The 25,337-nt window shown below is 40.5% G+C and overlaps 1 protein-coding gene across 4 annotated transcripts in view; it reads left to right on the top strand.

Moving 5' to 3' along the window:
* Nucleotides 1–25,337, top strand: part of LOC122553760 (protein transport protein Sec24B-like) — a 114,685-nt gene that overhangs the window by 5,413 nt on the left and 83,935 nt on the right. For 3 of the 4 annotated variants that reach the window (XM_043698078.1, XM_043698051.1, XM_043698070.1), the window contains exons 2-3: nt 4,281–4,386; nt 19,791–20,510. In XM_043698078.1, coding sequence (XP_043554013.1) covers nt 19,814–20,510 — 697 coding nt within the window. In that variant the 5' untranslated portion in view covers nt 4,281–4,386; nt 19,791–19,813. The remainder of the gene's footprint in view (nt 1–4,280; nt 4,387–19,790; nt 20,511–25,337) is intronic. The other variant, XM_043698060.1, reaches the window with a different exon arrangement.

The following is a 25,337-nucleotide window of genomic DNA, read 5'->3' as shown; positions in this document are numbered from 1 at the left end:
GGACGGTGATGCCATTGAAGGTTCAGGCGCAACAAAGATTTTCTCGTGTACGAGATGGCCATTGTCTGTGTGGCAAAAATGTAACTTGCCACTTGTTAGTCCAAACCTGGATATTGTCTAAGTTATGCTGCATATTGATGTGGATTGCTTCAATATGAGGAGTCACAAATGGGACTGAACATTGCAGCAAATATCCCCACTTCTGCCTTTATAATGGAAGGAAGGTCAATGATTGAAGAAACTGTGCTGATATTCCCTAGAGTTTCAAAGAATGAAAGATGGTCTCATTGAAATGCACAAAATCTTTACAGCCTGTGACAGCATGGATATAGATGGGATATTTCCCATGACTGGGGAGGCTAGAATCAAGGAACATAGTCTAAGAATATGGGATACATTATTTAAGACTGAAATGAGGAATTTCTTTATCATGACTTCCTAAAAATGAGTTAGTGTTAACATTCTTGCAAACTAGCATCCCGTCTCCAAGCTCCCTTTCCTCACTGGAGACTTTGAACATTTTGCCACATGGTGAAACTTTGGAATCCTCTACTCCAGAGCCAACGCAAGCTTAATCATTGAGCATTTTTGAGACAGAAATAGATTCTAGAGGCTAATGACATTAAGAAACATGTAGATAATGCAGCAAAGTCGAGCTAGATGATAAACCTTGATCTTATTGATAGGACAGGTTTGATGGGCTGTGCCTGCAGCTACATTCCTGTGCTATTTTCACCTTCCTAACATCAGTTCGAACCTGGTACCAATTCAAGTTCTAATTGAATGCTCAGCAATACAGCATATGCAGCCAGCCCCCTCAAGGTATTATCTCAGTAAAATACATGTGACATGAATTTGGGCATTTGGCTCAAATGTGACACCAGGGCTGCAAACAGATTTGGTTTATTCTCAGGACAGTTGCCAGGGAGAGGAAATTGGGTTTGGATTGGGGACAGAAAGTGATAGCTTCTCCATTGTTTGTGGAGAACAATGCCTCTGGTTCTTAAATGGGGGAGTTTCTGCTCATCCAGTACTGGATATCAGAGAAGCATTCTGATCATTGGAGAAGTTGAAATAAATCGTGGAGAGAAGGAGCTGGAAGTTGAGAGTGAGAAAATTAACACTGCGCCTTTGCAGGATGTTGCAAAAGTGCAGCATGTAAATGAAAGATAGGCGGGACAAAGGATAGATACTTGTGGAACATCAAAGCCACTGGTATTGGAGAAAGAAGATAAACCATTGTAAATGATTTGTGGCTGCAATGAGATAACAGTGCAACCACGTAAGGATAGTCTCTCATAGCTAGACAACAATACAAAGGCATTGGAGGATAATGGTGTGGTCTGTAGCCTTTGTCGTGGCTGACAGGGCAAGAAAAGATAGTTTACCTTTGTCACAGTCACAGAATATTAGAGAGGCAAAGCATGGAATTCTGGGAGAGATGGAGGCAGAGTCGAAACGTGGCAACATGTCCAAGTTCACCATGAGGAAAGGGAGCTTGGAGATGAGATAATAGTTTTCAAGAATGTTGACATTGGCTCATTTATGGAAAGCCATGATGTGGAGATGCCTGTGTAGGACTAGCGTGGACAAAAGTCAGAAATCACTCGACACCAGGTTATAGTCCAACAGGTTTATTTGAAATCACAAACTTTCAGTCCCTTCGTCAGGTGAAGTGATGAAGACATGATAACATTGTATTTGCAGGATATTGTCATTTTGGAATTTTTTAAAGGAACAAAAGGGTTCTCATCAGTTTGGTAACTTCCCAATGATTGCGTTCTGTGGAGGGCACTTCAACAATGAAAGTTATGGAAAAATGTGAATCTCTGAGAGCACGGTTTCCACACTTAAATGTGCGTGGGCAGACTCTGCTGCTGTCAAGTTTAAGAGGAGCACTGACAGTGAACGGAGATGCTAGACGTTTTGGTGTTTCCATGCTTCAGCTGAGGAAAATGGCGCCGCATTCAAGGCTGGATTTCCTACACAATCTGACAACATGGAGGTGGAAGGCAGACTGAAAGGTGGTGCTGCTGCCTATCATCAATACGTACATGGAAGTTAACCATGTGTCTATAAGTTGTCACCAAATGGAACTATTTATTCATGGAGGAGGGCCAAGTATACATTGGATCCAGGGAGGATTATGTAGGTAGTCGTGCTGAGGTAGAAACATTAAATATTGGAGATGAGTCAGCTACAGCTGGATAAATAAGGATGGAACCATACAAAGGTAGTCCAGGCAAGCTGAACTACAGAGAGCAGTATTTCCAGGAGGATAGTCCAGCTGCAGAGGGGTCTGGAATGATGATAGTTATTGTAGTCTGGACTGGGTCTGATGGATTTTACAGTTTTCCTGGCATCCCATTTCGTATCACTGCTTCTATTGCATTTTCATTTGTACTTAACTGAAGTTTTCTGTTCAGTGTGTATGATGAGACTCTCAATCATGTCTTCTCATGTCTGCTGTCACCACGTCACTTTTCACCCTGTAGAACCACTTTAAGGTTTCCCCTTCTAATTACTCTCTGTATCAAGAGGTCATCCTCTACATTTTGACCACTTCCAGCAAAATGCCACCTTCCTTTCTCTTGTCAGCGTTGGGAAACGATCTTCCCTCCCTGATAATGAAGTCCCAACCCTCGTCTCATGAATGTGCTGGGGAAATAGCAACTACCCTTTCCCTCCCTTTCCTTTTATTCAGACTGCCAAACACACATTCCAGGTTAATTTGCTGTCTAGTAGTTCCTGTTGGATATAGCTCCTGGATGAGCACAGGGTGAGATCAACAGTGAAACTGTTCACAAATTCTCTGCCTTGACTCCTAAGTGAACAGCAGCCAATTAATTCCTGATGAAGGGCTTTTGCCTGAAACGTCGATTTTGCCTGTCCTCGGATGCTGCCTGAATTGCTGTGCTCTTCCAGCACCACTAATCCAGAAGCAGCCAATTAATGGAGAGTGATCAGTATCTGTGAATATCACATTCTGATGTGTGTGTGTCATCACTGGGAGAGCAGGAATGCTGGCAGGGAATGCCAGAGCAAACACAAGTTCAGTACCTCTGCCTTGTACCTCAACACATTGTGCTTTTTACTGGGAATGTTTTCCACTTAATCCCATGTGGAAAAGGAGCGTAAATTGTGGAATGTCTGCAACAAAGGAGATTGTTAGAGGGTTTGAGCGATAGGGAGAGGTTGAATAGGCTGGGGCTGTTTTCCCTGAAGAGTTGGAGGCTGAGGGGTGACCTTTTACAGGGGCATGTATAAGGTCTTTTCCCTGGGTTGGGGTGTCCAGAATTAGAATTATGTTTCAGGTGAGAGGGGAAAGATTTAAAAGAGACCTGAGGGGCAACTTTTTCACATGTATGAAATGAGCTGCCAGAGTAAGTGGTGGAGACAGGTACAATTACAACGTTTAAAAGACACCTGGATGGGTACATGAATAGGAAGGGTTTAGAGGGATATGGACCTAATGCTGGCAAATGGGACCAGATTTACTTGGGATGGCTGATTGGTCCAACTTGTCCATGCCAAAGGGTCAGTTTCCGTGCTTGCCAGCTCTATGATTGGAATATTAAAATAGGACAACAAATTATAAGATAGAGTGAGATAAAGCAAAGCATCTTGGTTTTTTTTGTAAGACAAACTTGCAATTATGATTTTGAGATGCTGGTGTTGGACTGGAGTGTACAAAGTTAAAAATCATACAACACCAGGTTATAGTCCAGGGTATAGTTTGGACTATAACGTGGTGTTGTGTGATTTTTAACTTTGCAATTATGACATTGTGATCCCTTGGAACTTCTGGTTCTGTAGGCTGGTGTATTCAATCAGCACGTTTGATTTTGATAGCAAACAGTTCTGTGTGCTGTTTCTCAACCTGTGCTTTTGTAATGTTCACAGCTGAAAGGCCAGGCTCTATAAGACTAAGCAACACCTTCCATTCTGGTAACATATTCATGCGAACAACAGGGCAAGACTAAGCAACACCTTCCATTCTGGTAACATATTCATGCGAACAACAGGGCAAGATTAAGCAACACCTTCCATTCCGGTAACATATTCATGCGAACAACAGGGCAAGACTAAGCAACACCTTCCATTCCGGTAACATATTCATAATAAGATTCACACATGTATTGGGACATAATTTTAACCCTTTCACCACACCTGTGCTTTTGTAATGTTCACAGCTGAAAGGCCAGGCTCTATAACCAGTGTAAACCTGGGATTATTCCTCTGTCATATGGTGAACCTCTCCTATCTTGTCTTTTGTTCAGGTGATCCCAGTATCAGCTTTGCACCCGCTGAAAAGGGGTGGAGAGTTGCTTCGTTTTGAGAGCTTGTCCAGCGATATATGACTACTTGAAGGCTTCTCATTTGAAAGTGAGTGAAAAAATGGTTTAGATCTGATGCCTAAGTAAGGAAACATAGTGGCTCAGTAATTTTGCGCTATAGTGTTCTAACAAAATATAAACAATTCAAAGTCTACAATCAGAAGAACAAAATCTTCGTAGCTTGATTTTTGTTTTAAAATTAGCTCAATTTATCCATTAGCCAAGCTGGATCTATTGTGTAGATCCCCCAATCAGCTTCCAGTATACACTGATGTAGACCCGTACACCACAGAAACAGATCCTTTGGTCCAACTTGTCTGTGCCAACCAGACATCCCAATCTGACCTAGTCCCCTTTCCCTTTCATGTACCCATTCAGTTGCCTTTTAGATGTTGTAATTGTATCTGCCTCCAACATTCCCTCTGGCAGCTCATTCCATTCATGTGCTCTATCCTTCTCCTCCTGCACCACTCCCCCCCCCCCCCCCCCCCCCCCCATCCTAATCATGGAAAAGGTTGCCTCTCAGGTCTATTTTAAATCTTTCCCCTCTCACTTTATACCTATGCCCTCTAGTGTTTGGACTCCCCTGCCCTGGGGAAAAAAAGACTTTGGCTATTCACCCTATCCTTGCTCCTCATGATTTTATAAACCTCTATAAAGTCATCTGATTAATTCCAGCTGGGGCAACTGTTTAGTTGCTGCAAGTGGTCTCAGCATCCCAAGGTTAAGGAAGGGAACGTTGTCCAGAGTTCATTCACCTGATCAATCTGTTCCAACAGAAGTGTACACGCATGATCGTCTGGTGAAGACAGGTAGCTGCAGTAGCTCCGTGATGGTTGCATAACCTGATATTCCCAATCATACCTCATGCTTGAATGTGGTACCTCAGGGCAAGTGTACTTGGGCAAGGAGCCAACACCTTGGAAAAGAGAACATTATTGAAGGAAAGAAAATGATGAATAATGCCATAAGAGAAGAACTAAGCCATTCAGGCCATTGAGTCTGCTCTGCTATTCAATCAATTTGATCTCATTCTCCTGTCTTCTCCCTGTAACTTTTGATTCCCTTACTGATCAAGAACCTATTCATCTCAGTCTTAAACACACTCAATGACTTGACTTCCACAGCCATCTGAGGCAATGAGTTCCACAGATTCACCATTCTCTGGCTGAAGAAATTTCTCTGTCTCTTAGTTCTAAAGGATCGTTCCTTCACTCTGAGGGGTGTACCCTTGGGTCCTAGTCTCTCTTACTAGTGGAAACAGCTTCCCCATGTCCATTCTATGCAGGCCTTTCAATATTCTATAAATTTTAATCTGATCCTCTTTCATCCTTCTAACCTATGTCAAGTACAGACCCACAGTCCTCACCTACTCCTTGCATGACAAGCCCTCAGGCCCAAGATCATTCTTGTAAACCTCCTCTGGAACCCCTCCAACATCAACACATCATTCCTTAGATATGGAACCTAAAACTATTCATAATATTCCAAATGAGGTCTGACGAGAGCCTTTTGCAGCCTCAGCAATACATTTCTGCTCTTGTATTCTAGCCCTGTTGTGGTGAATGTTAACATTGCATTTGCCTTCCTAACTGACAATTGAATCAGCATGTTAACCTTCAGAGAATCCTGACCCAGAACTCCCAAGTCCCCTTTTGCTTTAGATTTCTGATGCCTTTCCCCTGTTTAGAAAATAGTCTATGTCTGTATTCTCCCTATCTGTTTTAAAAAAATTCTCAAGGTCAGGTTCGTAGGAGAGTAGTCTGACACAGAACAAACGAACTATCAAAGTGCATAACTGTACACTTTCCCATATTAATTCCAGCTGCTACTTCTTTACCTCCTGTCCTAGCCTTTCCAAGTCCTTATCTAGTCTCTCCACTTCCTCAGCAATATCTGTCCCTCCACCTACCTTTGTTGCATCTGCAAACTTAGCAACAATGCTCTCAGTTTCTTCATCCAGATCACTAATATACAGCATGGATAGTTGTCCCAACACTGATGCCTGTGGAACTCACTAGTCACTATCTGCAATCATGAAAAAGACTCTTCTTTTGCTACTCTCTGCCAGTCAGTTAATCCTCCATCCATGCCAATATCTTGCCCCTAATGCCATGGGCTCTTATGTAGCTGTCCCCTGTGCAGTACCTTGTCAAAGAGCTTCTGGAAATCCAAATAGATCATATCCATTGGCTCTCCTTTGACTAACTTGCCTATTACCACTGCCAAAGAGCTCTAACAGATTTGTCAGACATGACCTCCCCTTGACGAGGCTGTGCTGACACCATCCTATCTTTCCACGCGCGTCCATGTATTCAGTGATCTCATCCTTATTAATGATCACTCAAATCTACCCAATAACTGAGGCCAAACTTAACGGCATTTGCTTTTCTGTCTTCTTCTTCCCTCCCTCCTTTAAACAGGGGTGTTACATCAGCCAGTTACCAGTCCTCTGGGACCTTTCCTGACTCCAGTGATTCCTGAAAGATTGCTACAGTCTCCTCTGCTATCTCCTTCGGAACCCTTGCATGTAATCCATCTTGTATATCAGCCAGTTACCAGTCCTCTGGGACCTTTCCTGACTCCAGTGATTCCTGAAAGATTGCCACAGTCTCCCCTGCTATCTCCTTCGGAACCCTTGCATGTAATCCATCTTGTATGGATGATTTATCCACCTTCAAACCTTTTGGTTTTTCCAACACCTTCGCATTAGTGATGGCAACTTCACTCACCTGTGCCTCCTAATTCTTTTGAAGTTCTGGTATGTCTTCCACTGCGAAAACTAATGCAAAGAACCTATTCACTTCTCTTGTCATTCCTTTGTTTCCCTGTGGCTATTTCTCTAGCCTTGTTTTCCAGCAGTCCATTGTCCACTGTTGTCTTTCTCTTGTCTTTTTGAAGATCTATAAAAGGCTCTTGCAATTTTATTTTATAATACTAGTTACCTTGCCCTCATGTTTCATCATACACTGCTTGCATTTAAGTACAACAAACAGAGATCTATGTTGACTGCCTCCCTTCTCATTGTTGTCCCTACCATCTGCTGTGCCTGAAGTTAGATTCCTGACTGTTTCCATAATAGAATTATGACATCCGTTGTGGCTAAAGGCTCCAAAGCTCCTATTTCAATTTACAATGGAGGAACTGGATTAATGAATAAACTGGAATCTTGTTGCTGTTGTAAACACCATAAATTAACGAAAGGCTACCTATAACACTGGCATCTATGTTGCAATGGTGAAATTTTCCAAGTAGGTTATGTCCACAAAAAAAAGTGGACAGAACCTGGCTTGGAAAATTCAGCCAATTACCATCCCCTTAGACTGCTTTCTGTCATCAGCAAAGTGACGGAAGGTGTCATTGACCACGCTCAGTTTTGGTTCTGCCTGATCGCTTGGCTCCAGACTTCATTGCAGCCTTACAAAATTCCACAACTGAATTCCACAGTTGAATGACATCACAAGTTCTAAAAAGAAACATTGTAAGATAGCAGACGATAGGAGACATCCCTCCCAGATTGTCTCAACGCCTTCTTTGCTGGCTTTGAGCAGAATTTCGGCGGAGAGGTAACACCTTTTCCGTAAGTCCTGACAAACCTATGCCAAAGTCATTGCATCAGAGGTCAGATCAATTTTCCTTTGTGTGAATTGTAGGAAAGCGATGGGGCCAGGCAGAGTACTCAGCCGCATAATCAGAGCATGTGCAAATCAACTGGCAGAGGTCTTCTCGGACATCTTCAACCTATCCCACCAGCAGGCCACTGTCCTCGCCTGTTTCAAGAGGGCCAATATCATCCCTGTGCCTAAGAAGGCTCATGAAGCATGTCTCAATTACTACCGTCCAGTGATCATAAAGTGCTTTGAAAGGATGGTCATGGCATTAATCAACTCCAGCCTCCCCACTATTCTTGACCCACTCCAATTTGCCTAATCGACCAACAGATCCACGTCAGATGCCATATCACTTGACACCAAGAACAACTACGTAAGACTCCTACTCATTGACTACAGTTCAGCCTTCAACACTATTTTCCCCTCAAGACTGATTACTAAACTTAGTGATCTCAAACGAAGCCCCACTCTCTGGAACTGGATCCTCCGTTTCCTGACCCACAGGCCACAATCAGTGAAGATTGGGAATATTATTTCATCCTACTAACACTCAACGCTGGAGCCCCCCAGGGGTGCGTACTCAGCCCCCTACTGTACTCACTATATACACATGACTGTGTCGCCAAATACCAGGCTGTGTCGCCATTTACAAGTTTGCTGATAGTCGGTTGAATTTCAGATAACGACAAAACAGGCTACAGATGAGACTGGAAGGCCTGGAAAAATGGTGCACTAAGAACAACCTCACTCTCAATGCCGGCAAAACCAAGGAACTCATTACTGACTTTTGTCGGGATGTTACTCATGCCCCCCTACACATTAACAGCACAGAGGTGGAACGCGAGGAGAGTATCAAGCTCCTGGGAGTGGTCATCCAAAACAAGCTTGCTTGGACTCTTCATGTGGATGCATTGGTTACAAAGGCCCAACACGTCTCCTCTTCCTCAGGCAGCTGAGGAAATTTGGCATGACGGAGAATACCCTTGCCAACTTTTATAGAGCGTTCTGTCTGGATGTATCACTGCCTGTATGGTAACTATACCATTCAAGATCTGAGACAGTTACAGAGAGTGGTGAACTGGGTCCGGACAATCACAAAGGCCAACCTCCCATCTACAGAATCCATCTACCAGGCCCGTTATCAAGGAAAGGCCGCCAGCATTCTCGAAGATCCATCCCACCCTGGCAATGCTTTTCTACAACCTCTACCATCAGGGAGAAGGTACAGAAGCCTGAATATGCACCAGCCGGTTTCAAAACAATTTCTACCCTACTGTTGTTACAATACTGAATGGACACTCAAACTCTTAACATTCACCTGTACCTGTGTTTTTGTTTTGCCACTGTTTACCTATTATTTACTATCTGTGCTATTTAACTCTGTGGTCTGCTTTTCACTGTGCCTCGGTACACGTGTCAGTAAATCCAATTCAATTCAATTCAACTGAGCTGATCGTTACTGCCCTTGATATTATGGCAGCTTCTGACCAAGTGTGGCTTCAAGGAGCCCAAACAAAACTGTGGTCACCCCTGGAGCAGATGGGACTTGAACCTGGATCTCCTAACTAATAGGTGCGGACTGTGCCACTGGAATCCTCTGAGTTCCTACGGATAGTGTTTTAGGTCCAACCATCTTCAGCTACTTCATCATTGATCTTCCTTAAATCATAAAGTCTGATCTGAGAATGTCTGCTGTACAACATTTTGTTCCATTTGCAACTCCTAAGATACTGAAGCAGTCAGGGTCGATATACAGCGAGATCTGGCAACATTCAGGATTGGGGTAAGTGACATTCATCTCTCAAAATTGCCAGTCAAAGACCATCTCCAACAAGAGAGATTTGAACCACATCCTTTTGACATTCCCTGTATTATCATTGCTAAATCCCCGACGAAATCATCCCTGGGGGCAGGTGTTGCCATTGACCAGAAACAGAACTGGACTAACCATATGAATACTGTGCAGAGAAGAGCAGGTCAGAGTCCAAGACTCAGCACTGAGTAACTCACCTGACTCCCTAAGCTTGTCCACCATCTACAAAGCACAATCTTGAGTATGACTGAATACTGTCCAGTTGCTTTCTGAAAGAAGGAATACAGCTCAGAATTCTCAAGAAGCTCGAAAACATCCAGATAAAAAACAGCCCACTTGATCAGAAGCATACACACTGACTTTAATATTCACTCCCTCTGCTACTGACTTGGAGTGGCAACCTCTACAAGATGCACTGCAACAACGCAAATCTGTATTGATAGCACCTTCTAAACTCTCAACTTTGACACTTGGGACAAGGACAAAACTTTATGGAAACATCATCACCAGCTGCATACTGTTTTTCAATTCATGCCATCCTTGACTTGGACGTATATCACTGTTCTTTCATGGTCACTAGACCAAAATTCAGGCACTTCTTTCCACATTGGTACAGGTCTGCCTGTAGTCCTGTTGAGCAGCTCAAAACGTTGTCTCAGCAGCATCTTCTCAAAGGCCAAAATATGTTGGCCTTGACAGTGACACCCATGTTCTGTGAAAGAATAAAAACTCTTTTTGTTAAAAGGCTGTTCGAGAGAACTAGCCTTTATTGGTGCATTTCCAAATTTGGGATCTAGCCATGACTTCTGAGTTGTTTTTGTTGCCACAATGGAAGACAGTGACAAATGCAGTCAGCAAATCTCTTTTTCCACCACCCAAATTTGCACTTGACTGATCTTGATGTCTTCCACCAATAACAAACCTCAATAATCACTTTATAGTGTTTTTGCTCAGTCAGAAACACTTGCACATTTGAATAGGCAGATTGAGGGTTCAAGCTGTATTCCATCAAAGCATCATGTGGGCTGACACTTAAGCACAATATTGGGAGATTGCTGAATTGTCAGAAGCATAATCTTTCATGTAGGGTGTTAGCAGAAGTTCTGTCTCCTATTCAGGTGGGCTAAAGGTTCATATTTCAGTAATTGAAGAAGAGTCACTGCCAATATCCCTTCCATAATTATCATCAAAATCATGCATCTGACTTGCAGTTTGGGTGACCTTTGTGCAAATTAGATGACCACAGTTTTTCTATCTAACAGTGATTAAAATGCTTTGGGACTTCTTAACAACTGTGCAAGTTGTTTTGTACTGTGATTCTATGTTGAGTACAGAAATTAGTTGAGAGAAAATGTGGTAAAATAAGTCAACCCTTCCAATGCTGTAAGTACGTTTATTTCAAAGTGAAACATATGCTGACAGGCTGATCTTCAGTGTCCACATAGACACATTTTCGAGCCCATATATTATGTCCACTCTGTTCTCTGGAATTTAAAAGCTAGGTTTCTTTATACCAACATAATGGATTATGACAACAGGGAAAGATAAGACTGGAAATATTTTAAGTATTTTCTAGCACAAAAAAATGTTAGGTGGAATAACTATTATTTTAGGTAGGAGAACTTACAAAATACTCCAGCAAAGGGAAGATACCAGGATCAAGGCATCACTTAATTGTTAAAAGGAGGTTACAAATTGAAACCTTTAATCTTGTATTCACAAAGGTCATGACGCAAGAAACAGACTTCAGGGGGAGAAAAGAGATTCAGCGATAGCAATTAACTATCAATCTTAATTCTCAAATGATTGATTAGGGAGTTGTTCTGGCTTGCATCAGTTTGGCTCTGTCCATGAACTTGTTTTAAAAAAAAGTGCAATGTATGTACAAATTGCTTTTGCCTGCATAAAACAGGGTCTTGAATATTTTGTATACAGCTTCTAGCACATACCAATGCTTCACATTGTGGGCCCAGCTGATGATCTTGGATTAGTTAGAACATGGAATTAGAACAATGCCCAGATGATTGATTTCCTCTGGCAGCAGTATATTGTGATTTCATAGTAGACTGCTATGAAATCTTCCTTGAGAGCATGAGCGAGAACTACCTATAAAATTTGAATTAGGTTCGTAAGATTTTATAACATCACTTCTTACAATCACCTAACAAGGAGAAGTATTGTTACTGATTTATCATAAATGGCTCCTGTCTAGCCTAGCTATTACAAAGTTATTGGTTTAATTTCCTAACTACTTAATCAGACACCATAGGGTAATGCACCAAAGTTATTGTTAACAACACAAATTCTTGACCTGTCACCAGGAATAACCTTACCTGTAATGTGAGCACTACCATGTCTGCAGATCATCCATCAAGTCATTTTTTTAATGTTTTACATGTGTGCTACTGATTCTAAACTATTTGTATGTTGCAATTACCTAAATTTCAAACAACAGATCACACATGAACCTGCTTCTACAGTTCTCTATTCACTTGTGGATAGCTCTGTGACAATTCTATCTCTAATTTTCTTAATCCACATTTCATATTTCTGCTTAATTTTGACAGCTTCCAATATCCTCAATCCTATCTTGATTGTTTCAGGGTTGGTTTCTATGTGATCTATTTCAATGACTTCATCATTTTAAAATGTTCTGTCACATCTCTGGACACATTAACTATGCATTTCCAAATGTTAATTAAGTAAGTCGCCATTGGTTGCACTCTTACTGATATCTCAATGTCAGGCTACATATATCTTGTGATGAATCGTTGTTGGAATTTCAGATAATCTTACCTGAAAGTCTGGTGGTAAATGTTAAGGGGTGGCATCTGTCTCAAAATCTTTGCCTTTTTTCCCTTGAATGGTCAGGTTGTGGTTTGTTTTTTTAAATGTTCCTGGGCAAAGGATGCAAACACCTCCAAGAGATACTTATCAATTAGTCTCATCTATACCTTCCTTTAATGAGACTTTACATTAATACCAGGTTTGAAAAATCACCAATCAATAGAATCTATCAATCACAGTTTGGATTGGTTTTCCATTCTGTATCTTCTATTGTAAGTGGAGCATCCCCATTGAAAACTATTTGGCCTTGTTTGAAAGCCTGGAGGACATTTTCTGTCCAATCCAATCTTTAAAACAAATTCAAATGTTCCTACTTAATTTCAATCGGTCACTTCTTTTGTTCTTCAGTTTAATAATCTTTTTACAATATTTATAAAAAGTCACTGTTAAATCATCTCTGATATTTTATTTCAAAGTTACCTCAAACTCAAGTTTCTTGATCCAGCAATTATTGTCAACGTTCAATTTATTTTCCCTAAACTTTTCTTCCCTGAAACATCAGAACCAACCTGACTTCTTTATGTTTGTTTCTTTTAAATGAAAATTTGATTATCTTCATAAATTTCAGGCAAAGTTTCCCTTCTCGAGTGCCTAGAATGATCACTCCCATTCATTTATTCCATCAGTTCCTGTCTCAGACACAATGATGTGTAGGCTTGGTTTTACTTGGTATTTTTGCATTAGAGGCAAAACTGCATGCAGTTAATTTGGTATCTTTCATAGCTTCTGTCTTTAAACACTTTGTCTTCGAAGATCACTAATGGCCTGAAAGGTTAAGGGCAAGTCTTTGAAATCTGAAGCCTCAGTTCAAATTATCCCTGTGCTATAGCACTTGACGTCTCCATTTAATATTTTAAATTCTTAGTGCAGCTAAGATTTGGCAGCTTTATCAGAATTCTTGCAGACTGTGGAAAGTCATCATCTCTATTTTTTAAGAGAGAAATAGAGTCCATTGTGATCTTGCTGAAGAGTGTAAAGTGTTTAGAAAAGATATAAATTGAATTTCGACCAGATGTCTGAGTCAACATAATTTCAAGGCTAAAAGATCTTTTTTTTTCTTTTCTTTTTGAAATGCTCTTCAGTACAGAGAAGTACATATGAATCTGTGATAAGTACATTTTAATGAAAACAAAATAATAACAGCATTTTTAACTTAAAATAATGCATTTTTCAATCCCAGTTAGGGGTGTGCAATCTTTTATCAAAATGGGCACATTAAACAGTCACATTCACACTCTCACTTTCGTGAATCTTGTAAACTTTCACACATTCTCTCCCTTTCTTGCAAACTGAAATTTCATAAAAAAGTCAGGTTTACTGTCACTTGGTAATTTTAATGTTTATTTCAGCACATAATTAGCAGAAATTTGAATGAAACAAACATTTGTTTGCAGCTCTTTTCCGCATCCTCAAACCAGTCTTGCAATGTCTGGTGTTTATGAACAATTTTCTGCTTTAAATTCATTGGTGGTTTGAATGTATAGTATCATCTCAGCTGAGTAAGAGTAGTGAGCATGTATCAGTCAGTCTGTTGGTATCTTCAGGTCTAGCCTCGTTTCTTCTGCAATTTTTTTTTCATTCCAAATATATCTGGCACAGACTTGAGAACTTGTACCTCTGAGTCATCAAAGTTTGTCCTCCTTTGGGGATCATGAAGGATGGTGATGGAAGAACCAGATTCAACAATAGATTATCTTCAAAAGGTCTCCCACCATCTTTGTAGTGGAAAAGTGGAGGGGAGGAGACCTGATGCACAGCAGCAACCAACTCTAGCACTGATTAACATGGTATTGTTGCTACAACTATCCTCTCCAGCCTCTGCTCAGCAGGGTTGGCACCTCCCTGACTCAATGTGAGCAGAAAAGCAAGTCTCACCGTTCCTGTCAACTTCCACAATATATTCATGAGAGCATTCACTGATTGGGGTTCAGGCAATTGCAATTAAAACAATACAACGGGCTAACCTTTCAACACAGATTTAGTGTGAACTTTATATGTACACCTTCAGTAGTTGCAATCTTAGTTTTAATGGGTGTTTTGAGCAATTCTGGTATTGATCTACTCCCAAGCAGATCCTGATGCAGTTCATCCCAAGCCCTGCTTTCTGTGATGTAGGTATCTAGTTCTCCAAGGGCTAAAGGTTGTAAGTATTTGAGAAAGAGAGTCCAAATCAAGCATGAGGCATTATTTCCAGAGAGATAGAATTGAATAAAAAGTTTAGGCTTAATTTGTATTGCACCTTGGATGGACCGCACAAATACTGTGTGCCATTTTGGTCACTATGGTACAGAGAATATATAATCGGTTCTGTTATAATTCACATTACTTCAACATGAATTGGCAATAATGCGATTGAAGAATTTAGACCATTATTTATAGAGCACAAACTTTCCTTACCTGTATTGACTAAAATGCGATTCCGATCCCAATAGTTTAAATGGTGCTGCTATTATACGATTTTCTTATAATGCGGGATCGCACTGGAATGAAAATATCAAGATATATCAGAACAGACTGTACTGATACTGGAGAAGATGTGGAGATGATTTGCAAAGATGGTACCAGAAATGTATGGGTCTACATATCAGGCAATGATTGGCAGACTGGGTCTATTCTCTCTTGGAAAACAATGAAATTGAAGAGTGAAATATTAGAGGTTTTTTAAAACTATAAGAAGTTTAGATAGAGATGGAACAAATGTATCGTCTTGTGGGGAAACAGCACGACTATTCAGGCTATCGGTAGTCACTGAGAAATCCAACTCAGGAGAAACTTATTTATGTAGAGTGATAAGAGTATGTGGAACTTGCTACCAGAAAGAGTGACTAAAGTGAATAGCATTTGAGAGGAAGCTCAACAAGCTTTTAAAGGAGACGGAATGGGTTTGGTGATTGTTGATTTCAATAAGAAAAGATGGGAGGAGAGTCTGCAGTCATTGTTTTTACCGAGAGTATAAACCCTAGCAAGGACTGTTTGGCCTGACTGATCTGATTCTGTGGCTTGTGTCCTCTTCTAACTCTATGTAAAAATTCTCTGGACATCTTTCGCCCCAGGTAAGCTGATTTGCTAAGACAGGCTATCTATCTATCAACTACTCCAGTGAACCGTCAACACTGTTATACTTCTGGCTTCGCTCAATTTTGTTTTGTCCTTTCTGATCAAATAACTTTCATTCTCTACAAACCAAATAAATCATGGCTTCTAACTCCTACCTCTGTTTTTCTTACTTCAGAACACTGAAACATTTTAATCTGTAGTAACAGACTAATCAAAACAGTTGGAGTCACAAGTGGCTTAAAGTAGTTTTTGAGAAGCAACAGTTCAAATATAGCACAAGCAGATTAAACATAGTGAATACATGACCTGAGACTGCTATGAGCATCTATTGATCACAAATTGGGCACAGAAGGGCCTGCTTTCTAATGCCTGCGTAATGACCCCTACCACAACTTTAGGCTGACATTAAACTTAAGCTGGAAATCCTAAAGAGCCTTCTCCCTTTGCCTGTGCTTTTTGCTTCTTGAGTTTTTTAATATATGTTTTCAAACAACATGTTCAGACAAGCTATAACACTAATATGGCACAGGTGGATTTTGAATTGGTCTTCTGGCAAAGATGTAGGGACACTACCACATTGTCACAAGAACCCTACTGTTTCTTTATATACTTTATTTTTAGGGCCTGGAGGGTATTTCATATCAATCATTCATTCAGTTACATCTGTACATTTATTAAAGGGCAGGTACAGGTAGTTCTCCTATAACTGAGTTGTCACGATCCTGTGTGATGCCATGTTATGGAAAATCATACAATAGAAAGGAAAGGGCCTCTGGGAAAAATAGGGTTCTGGGCGAACCAGCAAAAATACCAGTAAAAATTGAAACAAAAACAGTAGTTAGCCTAACACAAACTTGCGCACAGTCCAAATATAGTACTGTATGGTGCAATTCATCAGAATCTTCAGCTGATTACTCTCGATTGGCATCTATACCAGCTGGCTGCACTACATTCTAACCAGTCTTCTGATCCCATCCAATGATAACACTGCACAAGTCAGATCCCAGAATGAAACCTGCCTTGATAGATCAAGGGCTGAATCTTAATTTCTTTCAGTAAGTGTCAGTTTTGTCAAAATATTTGGAGGATTTCACATCATGATGCTTGGGGATGTCTATCACCTTATTTTACATAACCCGCCTGATTTATTACCTACCCCACCCTTTGGTGACCCTCTGACACATTCTAGCACCATCATATTGTGTGCCACTTCCAAAGCAACTCTCCATGTCCTGGATATCCCAGAATTGACCAAAATCTGTGGTGCAGCACCATTTTTAAAACAATATTGTGCGCTCAGACAAGAGCTGTCAGTCTGGAGCTGCCATGCATGGTTCCTGACATTTGCCCTGGACGTGGCAGACAGTGGAAAATTGGTGCCTCTGTTTGTGGGTAGGGACATGGAGATGCTGGGGATGGGTTGTGCAGAGGTAGGACATTCCTTTTCTCCCAGGCCAACAGAGGATACCATTCTACTGGAACCATGCCAACCTGGATCATGCTTACCATCCAGGCCAGTGCTGTCTCAACCATCTGAAGGAATGCACACAATGTAGGAAGAAGATCAATGACCTTCTCCACTCTGCCAGTGAAATTGCCACCGTCTTCTCATTGATACCTAACACTCACTCTGTCTCTGCTACTGAACCCACCATTTCCTGCAACATCTTCCCCATTCCCATCCTCACTGACATCTGACCCCGACTAACCCTGAATCTCTTCTGCACAGCTGACTCACCCCCTCGGACATCTCTGCAAATGTACCAGAAGTAAGTCTGCCACCCACTTCTCTTTCCCTCGCCCACTATATGCAGAGTTTCCTGACTCTGACCACCCTGAGCAGCTGACTGACCATGTCCAGGCTCCTGTACTGGTATTTTTTTTTCATGGTTGATTAGCATAGTGATTAGTCACTGAAACAGATTCCCGTGAGTTTGCAGAAATTCTTTAGCATTTAAACATATTTTTAAATGAAAAGACAGAAAAAAAGCTCTTAATTGAAATGACAAAGCCAAGTTTCAAACTGCTCTTCAACGCTATCCTTTTACTGATAGTCAATTCCATTGAAATTTTACACTCATCTCAATTTTAAATTTTTAATGTAACAGATTGCTCCCAGCTTCTTGTCCTCAGGCTGTAGAACCATTTTCACAATGCTTTTTCCAAGTCCACTAGCACAAACATTTCACAATACTTTACGCAAAGCTCTTCACGAGAAAGCACACAAGCCACGTGATGCCAACGCAGAGTCCACTGCGACATCTAGTGCCCGGGGTCAGAATCGCATAACAGCGAACAGGTGTTCGCTTTATCAAAAAAATGTCGGCAATTCACAAATCACATTACAGAGAAACCGCGTTTAATAAACAAGTGTTTTAGGAGAACTACCTGTACCCAAAATGTTACCTCTTCCATCTCCTATCTGTGGTCATCCTTCTGCATAGTGGGTCAGTGGTTAGCACCACTGTCTCTCAGCGCCAGGGACCCGGGTTCGATTTCCATCACGGGGCACTGTCTGTGTGGAGTTTGCACATTCTCCCTGTGTCTGTATGGGTTTCCTCCGGGTGCTCTGGCTTCCTCCCACAATCCAAAGAAGTGCAGGTCAGGTGAATTGGTTGTGCTAGATTGCCCATAGTGTTAGGTGCATTAGTCAAGGGTAAATATAGGGTAGGGGAGTCGGTCTGGGTGGGCTACTCTTTGGAGGGTTGGTGTGGACTTGTTGGGCCAAATGGCCTGTTTCCACACTGTAGGGAATCTAATCTAATCTCTTGCCAAGGTGCCATAATAACATTAGTCGGCTCGTTGATGTAATTATGGTGCATGAGATCCCACAGAAGCACCTGGGACGTCTTACAAACAGGCCTGTACACTCCTGAACAGTTAAAGGCTGTATACTGTCCAGCTTCTTTATTAGCTCTGGCAGATTGCTATGCAATCCTTTTTGATGAGGAAGAGAGTTAGTAGGGGCTGTTACAATAAAATGCAGTTTATTTCATAATATTTTATAAAGTCATTATGTAGCCCTTGAGATCAGAATCATGTCTTAAATTTAGTAGTAGGACTAAGGTCAGAAGTCAAGAGATAGATGTAAAAACATGATGGAAATCTGAAACAAAAATAAAATCTGCTGCAGAAACTGAGCAGATCTGGCAGCACCTGCAGAGAGAGAAAAGCAAAATTAATATTTCAAGTTCAATAATTTGTCTTCAGAAATGATACAACAGATAGATAGTGCCAGACCTGCTGAGTTTCTCCAGCATCCAGCGTATTTTGTTTTCAGTTGTGAGATAGCTTTGCTGTAGGACCAGAATCCATCCTATTTGTTTTAGTGCTAATTGTGCCCAAGTTCTCTACAGCTTCTGCTACTGAAATTAGGTATTTGGAGTTTTAAATTTGAGATATTGCAATTGGATAGTTGCAGGGTATGGAGATTTTGAATTAATTTTAAAATTTTGTTGCATTGGTTTGGTGTCTTTTATCACTAATGTAGAGAAGAAGCAAAGACTTCTGTTACAGAATGCAATTCATAACCCTAAAACATCCCAAAGAACTACATTGTAAAGAATGTTGTGTAGACTTTAGTTCCAAATATAATGAAGAGACAAACAAATTATATGATTTCGGTGATGGTGTTTGAGGGATAAATATTGCTCAAGGCAATGTGGAGAATCCCTACCTCTCCTTGAATAGTACCATGGGAGTTTTATAAACACCAGAGGGTGCATGTATAGCCTTGGTCTAACATCTCATCCAAAGCATGACATCTCCACCAGTTCAGTGCTGATTCAGTATTGCACTGGCGTGTCAGCTGAGATAGATCATGTGCCCAAGTCTCTGGGACTTGAACTCAAAATTTTTTGATTCAAAGGCAAGAGGGCTATCCCTGTGCCACAAGCATTGGTGGCTCAGCAGCAAATTATTTTTGGAATGCAATGGTGTATAGTTAACATTTGGGAGCTGTAAACTTAGGAAGAAAAGACTCTCATGTTGGACTTATCATAGCAAAAATACAAATACACCTTTTTGATACATTTACCAAGATATGATTTCTCACAAATTAGAATTTGTAACTTAATTATTATTTCATGAACATTTGCTATAGTGATATTTCCTTTTTCTTTTCAGGCTCTACACCGAATTTATTGTCTATGCAGCAGCCTCTCTCGACTGGACATGGAGCACCTCTGCAGAACAGCAGTACTGCTCCAGAATGTCATCAGCAAGTGCCAAGTAAAGCACCACTTGCCCCCACGGCTGGACTATACAACTTTACTTATTACCAGAATAACTACCAGGCACCTGTCCACAACGTTGTCAGACCTTCTTTATGTCCTACATCCTTGGGTGCTCCTCAAGGACCTGGTCAGATGCACACTGCACTTCCCTTGGGTCCTAATTTGATCACTGCCAGCCCTCAGTTTGACCCTGCATTTGTAAGCACTCCTCTGCAAGTTGGTTATGTTCCAAATCTTGGACACTATCCTGGTCAAGTTCATTACAGCGTACCTTCTCAAAATACTACTCAGGGTATTCCCCCCAATTCTTCTAATCCTGGCTTCTCTTATCATGCAATGCCTGTTTTCAGTACCCAGTACAATACTCATTTAACCTCACAGACTATTCATCCTGCTACCAGACAGCCTTTAGTTGGTGTTTTACCCGGTCATGTGAAACCATTGCCTGAAACTGGGCAGAGACCCATTCAAGCATCGTTTCAGCCTTATCCTGCTGGCGATGCTGCTGTGTCTTGGCAACCCTTATCCAGAGCTTCGATGACAACATCAGCAGGGCCTGTTACCAATCCGCCTGTTACTGTTTCCTCTCCAAATAGCCAGACAAGTGCAGGTAGGGGATATTTTCTTTTTTTTTCCCAAGGCAGTGAATATGAAAGAAAATGCATGGTGCATGTTTGTTTGAGTTTAATCGACAGCCCTGTGTAATTTACCCTGTATTGACAAATCTATCGAGTAAACACTAAAATTTACAAATAATCTTTAGTTATTCAAGTATTTCAGGTTCATAGAATCATAGAATCTCTACAATGTGGAAACAGGCCATTTGGCCCAACAAGTCCACACCAACCCTCTGAAGAGTATCCCAACCAGAACCATTCCCCTATTAGGGGAGAAAGTGAGGTCTGCAGATGCTGGAGATCAAAGTTGAAACTTTATTGCTGGAACAGCACAGCAGGTCAGGCAGCATCCAGGGAACAGGAGATTGGACGTTTCGGGCACAGGCCCTTCTTCAGGAATGAGCAGAGAGTGTTCAGCAGGAGAAGATAAAAGGTAGGGAGGAGGGACTTGGAGGAGGGGCGTTGGAAATGTGATAGGTGGAAAGAGGTCAAGGTGAGGGTGATAGGTCGGAGTAGGATGGAGGCGGAGAGGTCAAGAAGAAGACTGCAGGTCAGGAAAAAATTGTTTTTAAAACAATTATGTTTAAATATTTTCTCTGATTCCAAAGTCTGTTTATTACTTTCATTTTTAGAAGCGTTAATGATACGGTACTCTGATGTTTTACTACAATTAAATATTATTCCAACTACCTACAGTAATTTCAACTGAAGCTATACAAGAAACTCAGTAAAAGTAGCATTAAAAGTAATTAAAAATGGCCATGATTCTAGCTGATCTTAATTCCATGCTGAAGATATTTAAATGCTATGGTTAACAAGTCCATTATGTACAAAAAACACATCCACCTGTCAACTTCATTTGACATACATATATGACAAATATGCCTTGTACTGTTGTGGATTTACATGACCGGAAGCATTACCAATTTGAATTTTAGAAATATAACCCAAGAGAACATAATAAAATTCTAAATCCAAGGGCTTGTAAACCACTGCAGATGTACAGGTGTACATTTTTTGTCGTCTTACTGATTGCTACGGTGATATTCCACAAGGTTCAGTTGCTTCTATCTGCTCATTCCTGAAGAAGGGCCTGTGCCCGAAACGTCGAATCTCCTGTTCCCTGGATGCTGCCTGACCTGCTGTGCTGTTCCAGCAATAAAGTTTCAATCATTCCCCTATTACTCTACATTTCTCCTGACTAATCCACCCAACCTGCACATCCCTGAACATTATAGGCAATTTAGCTTGGCTAATTTTCCTACCTTAAGATTTAGAGCATTTAAAAAATGTTACATGTATCTTTATGACATTTTGAATGTCTTTTGTTTCCAATAATTACTGTAGTTCTGTTAAATTGGCATGGTGGTTCAGTGGTTAACACTGATTCCTCACAGCTCCAGGGACTTGGGTTTAATTCCAGCCTTGGGAGACTGTGTGGGGTTTGCATGTTCTGTCCATGTCTGCGTGCTTTTCTGCTGGTTGCTCCGGTTTCTGCCCACAATCCAAAGATGTGCAGATTGGGTGGATTGGCCATGCTAAATTACCCGTGGTGTTCAGGGATGTGTAGGTTAGATGCATTAACCATGAGAAATGCAGAGTTACAGAGATAGAGTTGGGGGGTGGGTCAGGATGAGATGCTCTTCGGAGAGTTGTTTTGGATTTGTTGGGTGGAATAGCCTGTTTCCATACTGAGGGGATTCTATAAAAGGTTCTATAATAAATCAGTAGCTTTGAACTAAGTTGTTTTAACAAAAAAAAAATCAAAAATACATTACAAGATCTTGTTACAATGCACTTTGTATTAAATTTTAAAACGAATAAATTGTTTTTATATAGAATATTCCTTTGTTAAATTGTTATACAATGCCTTTTGTCCGTATTCTTTTCTCATTGACAATGAAGTAGGAAACTACTTAAACCAAATTAAAGAGGAGCTAAAATAAAAGGAGTTTAACCAGGATGGTTAGATTGGACAAGCCCTGGGCTCTGGAGGGGGTCTCCTGAGCTAATATGGGTACATATACAATGCTCCCGTTCCTTTGTTTGGGAGGTTTGCGCCCATCATAGCTGTTCTGTATTTTGTGGGTTTTTTGCTTTTCTTTCTTTTGTTTTGGTGTTGCTTTGCACAGTGTTAGGATTCGTTTTGTATTATAGGGTAGGTTAATAGTTAGTAGACAGTAGTTGTATTGTAATTTTGTTTTTTCTTTTTTATTATACTGATATTTGTTTGATTGTATTTTTCAATAATTTTATATGTTTGTAAAGTTTAAAAAAAATTTGCTAATAAATATATTTACAAAAAAACATGAAAGGAGAACCTTATGAGAACTACGAGCAGGAGTAGACAACTTGAGTTTGTTCTGCCATTCATTATGATCATGACTGATGTCATGTTGGCATCAACCCCAGTTTCCCTTCCCACAATTCAACTATTGCTAATTTAAAAGTCTATCTAACACTTCCTTAAATTTGCTCAATGTTGTGCTGTCCACTGCACTCTGGGGTAATAAATTGCAGCAGTACACCTTTTTGAGACAAGTAATTTCTCCTCCTCTCTCTTAAATTTGCTACCCTTTCTCCTAAAACTGTGAGCTCGCATTATGTATTGCTCCACAACAGAAAGTTGTAAATAAGACCATAACAGAAAGGGGAGTTTTGGTTGGCTTTTAGATGTTGCGTATCTGCCTAAAACTGTCGAATAAGTGGACTAGATAGAAATTCCACACACAAACCCTGGTTCATTTCCTTTTCCCTTATTGTAGAGCTGAGGCAAAGGTCATTACTGCTATCTTGTCTAACATGTGCTAATTAAGTACAATTACTATGCTTAGCATGTGTGATCTGCCAAATTAATTATTTGTAACTTAAATAACTAATTTTAATGACTTTAACAGTCGCAAGGCCTTTGCTTTTAGCACTTCGTTTTCTCATATTTTACATTTTTATTTTACGTTTTTTATTTATGCTTGATTTTTTCTGTTGAATATTCTTCAATATTAGCTGTTTTTTTGCATTGTATGCTTGACAGAGTTATTGTTTAAAGATAAAGGCAAAAAATTTAAGTGAAAAATGAAAGGTTGATCTTTGACATTTTCAGTCCCTCTGCCTCAGCCATGCAACTAGATGCATTTTGAGCTTGGCAACCTGGCTAGCAATGATGCCCATCTACCATCAAGGGAGATAGAAAACAGGAAGCTGTAGGCCAGTTATATAACAATAAGGCATCAGTGGGAGCATGAAGAATTTCATGGTTAAGACTGTAGTAGCAAGACATGTAAAAAGTCAAAATACAATCAATGAGAGTCAAGATGGTTTTGTGAAAGGGATTTGATAAATTTATTAGAAATTGTTTGTGACTGTAGCAAACTGCATAACTAAGGTGAGGAGGTATTTGTTCGCTCAGCATGTTAACCTTTGGAGTTACTTTCCACACAGAGCAGTGGAAGATGGGTCATTGTGTATATTCATGGCTGAGGTACATTTTTGGACTACATGAGAGTCCAGGGTAATGGAAGGTAGTCGGGAAAGTGGAGTTAAGGTCGCAATCAGATTAGCTATTGTTGCTTTGAATAGTGGAGTAAGCTTGCAGGGCCAAATAGCCCACTGTTGAATCTATTTTTATATTCTTAAATTATCAAGTGACAAATGCTATTGCTCTCTGACAGCTTCCATTCTTTGCTTTCTTATGGCCTGTCCCTACATTGTCCATCACTAGGAAGCATGAGAAGCATGGGTAGGCACGAGAGGAGAAATTATCAGATAAATTGAAATAATTTTAACTTTTTAATTTCACAACACAAGTTGAACATTAGGATCTATTTGAGAACAATGTATGAAAGACATTTGAAAAAGTCTAGTATTGCTTATGTAATTTCTGCAATTAAACTTTTAAAGCATTATGTGTCTCAGGGCATTAACTGAGCCTTCTTAAAGTAATGAAGGGACTCGACATGTCTGTGTAGTTAGACAGTTTGTATTACATTTGGTTGAGGAGAACCTAAAGACGTGCATCAGTTATTTAAGCAGACAACTGGGTTCGATGTAAAAAGAGGCTGGAACCTCTGAAACAGGTTATTGTGCAGTTACTGTAGGTCTACTCTGGCAGTGCAGAAAGAAGTTGGCAATTTCCCAGCCGAGGTTCAACTCAGGGAATTTATGTGGGATGTTGTATGAAATTCCTCATGCTGCCTGAGGGATCCCAACCCTCATTTTTGTCACCTTCAAAATTCCCTAAATTTCCTCTCTTCCCTTTTGAATTGGTATAGTTTCCAAGCTTTTCTTGCTCATGAAAGGTGATATGGCCGCTCGTTGCTGGGTTGCAGCAGTTTAAAGATTTTCTGATCTTTAAATGCAGCAAAAATATGGAACAGATTTGACGGACCATCTGCTTATGCTGTGTGTCTTTTTTTCTCTGTTTTAGATACATTCATTCTTCACAGTAATTGAATGCAATTCATTGTACTGCTAAATGTGACTGTCTTGAATGGCATTTTAATTAAAACGTTTCATGCCGTGCCAAGAAAAATTAAAACTTTGCTTCAGTAAGGTTGGAACAATTTCCTTCTGCTCCCTGTCCCCAACCACCTTGAGCCCACCTGGGAGTCCACCATTAATATTTAAATTAGCCTAACCCACAAGATTTGCTAGAGCCCGTAATGTAGGGAGACAAGCAGTTGTGGCATATTGGAAATCGCAGCTATCATTTGATCAGTGGCCTGCTACAATTTTTGTTTTTTTTTACAGTATTCTATTTGATTTATTACTATGTCTCGACTGGATACTCTCACACAATTGTTTGCAGTCAAACTCTGTTCTGC

This window comes from Chiloscyllium plagiosum, chromosome 1 (assembly GCF_004010195.1).
Source record: "Chiloscyllium plagiosum isolate BGI_BamShark_2017 chromosome 1, ASM401019v2, whole genome shotgun sequence".
Classification (NCBI taxonomy): Eukaryota; Metazoa; Chordata; class Chondrichthyes; order Orectolobiformes; family Hemiscylliidae; genus Chiloscyllium; species Chiloscyllium plagiosum.
The sequence above is the reverse complement of the archived record's forward strand: the minus strand, read 5'-3'. Positions and strand labels throughout refer to the sequence as shown.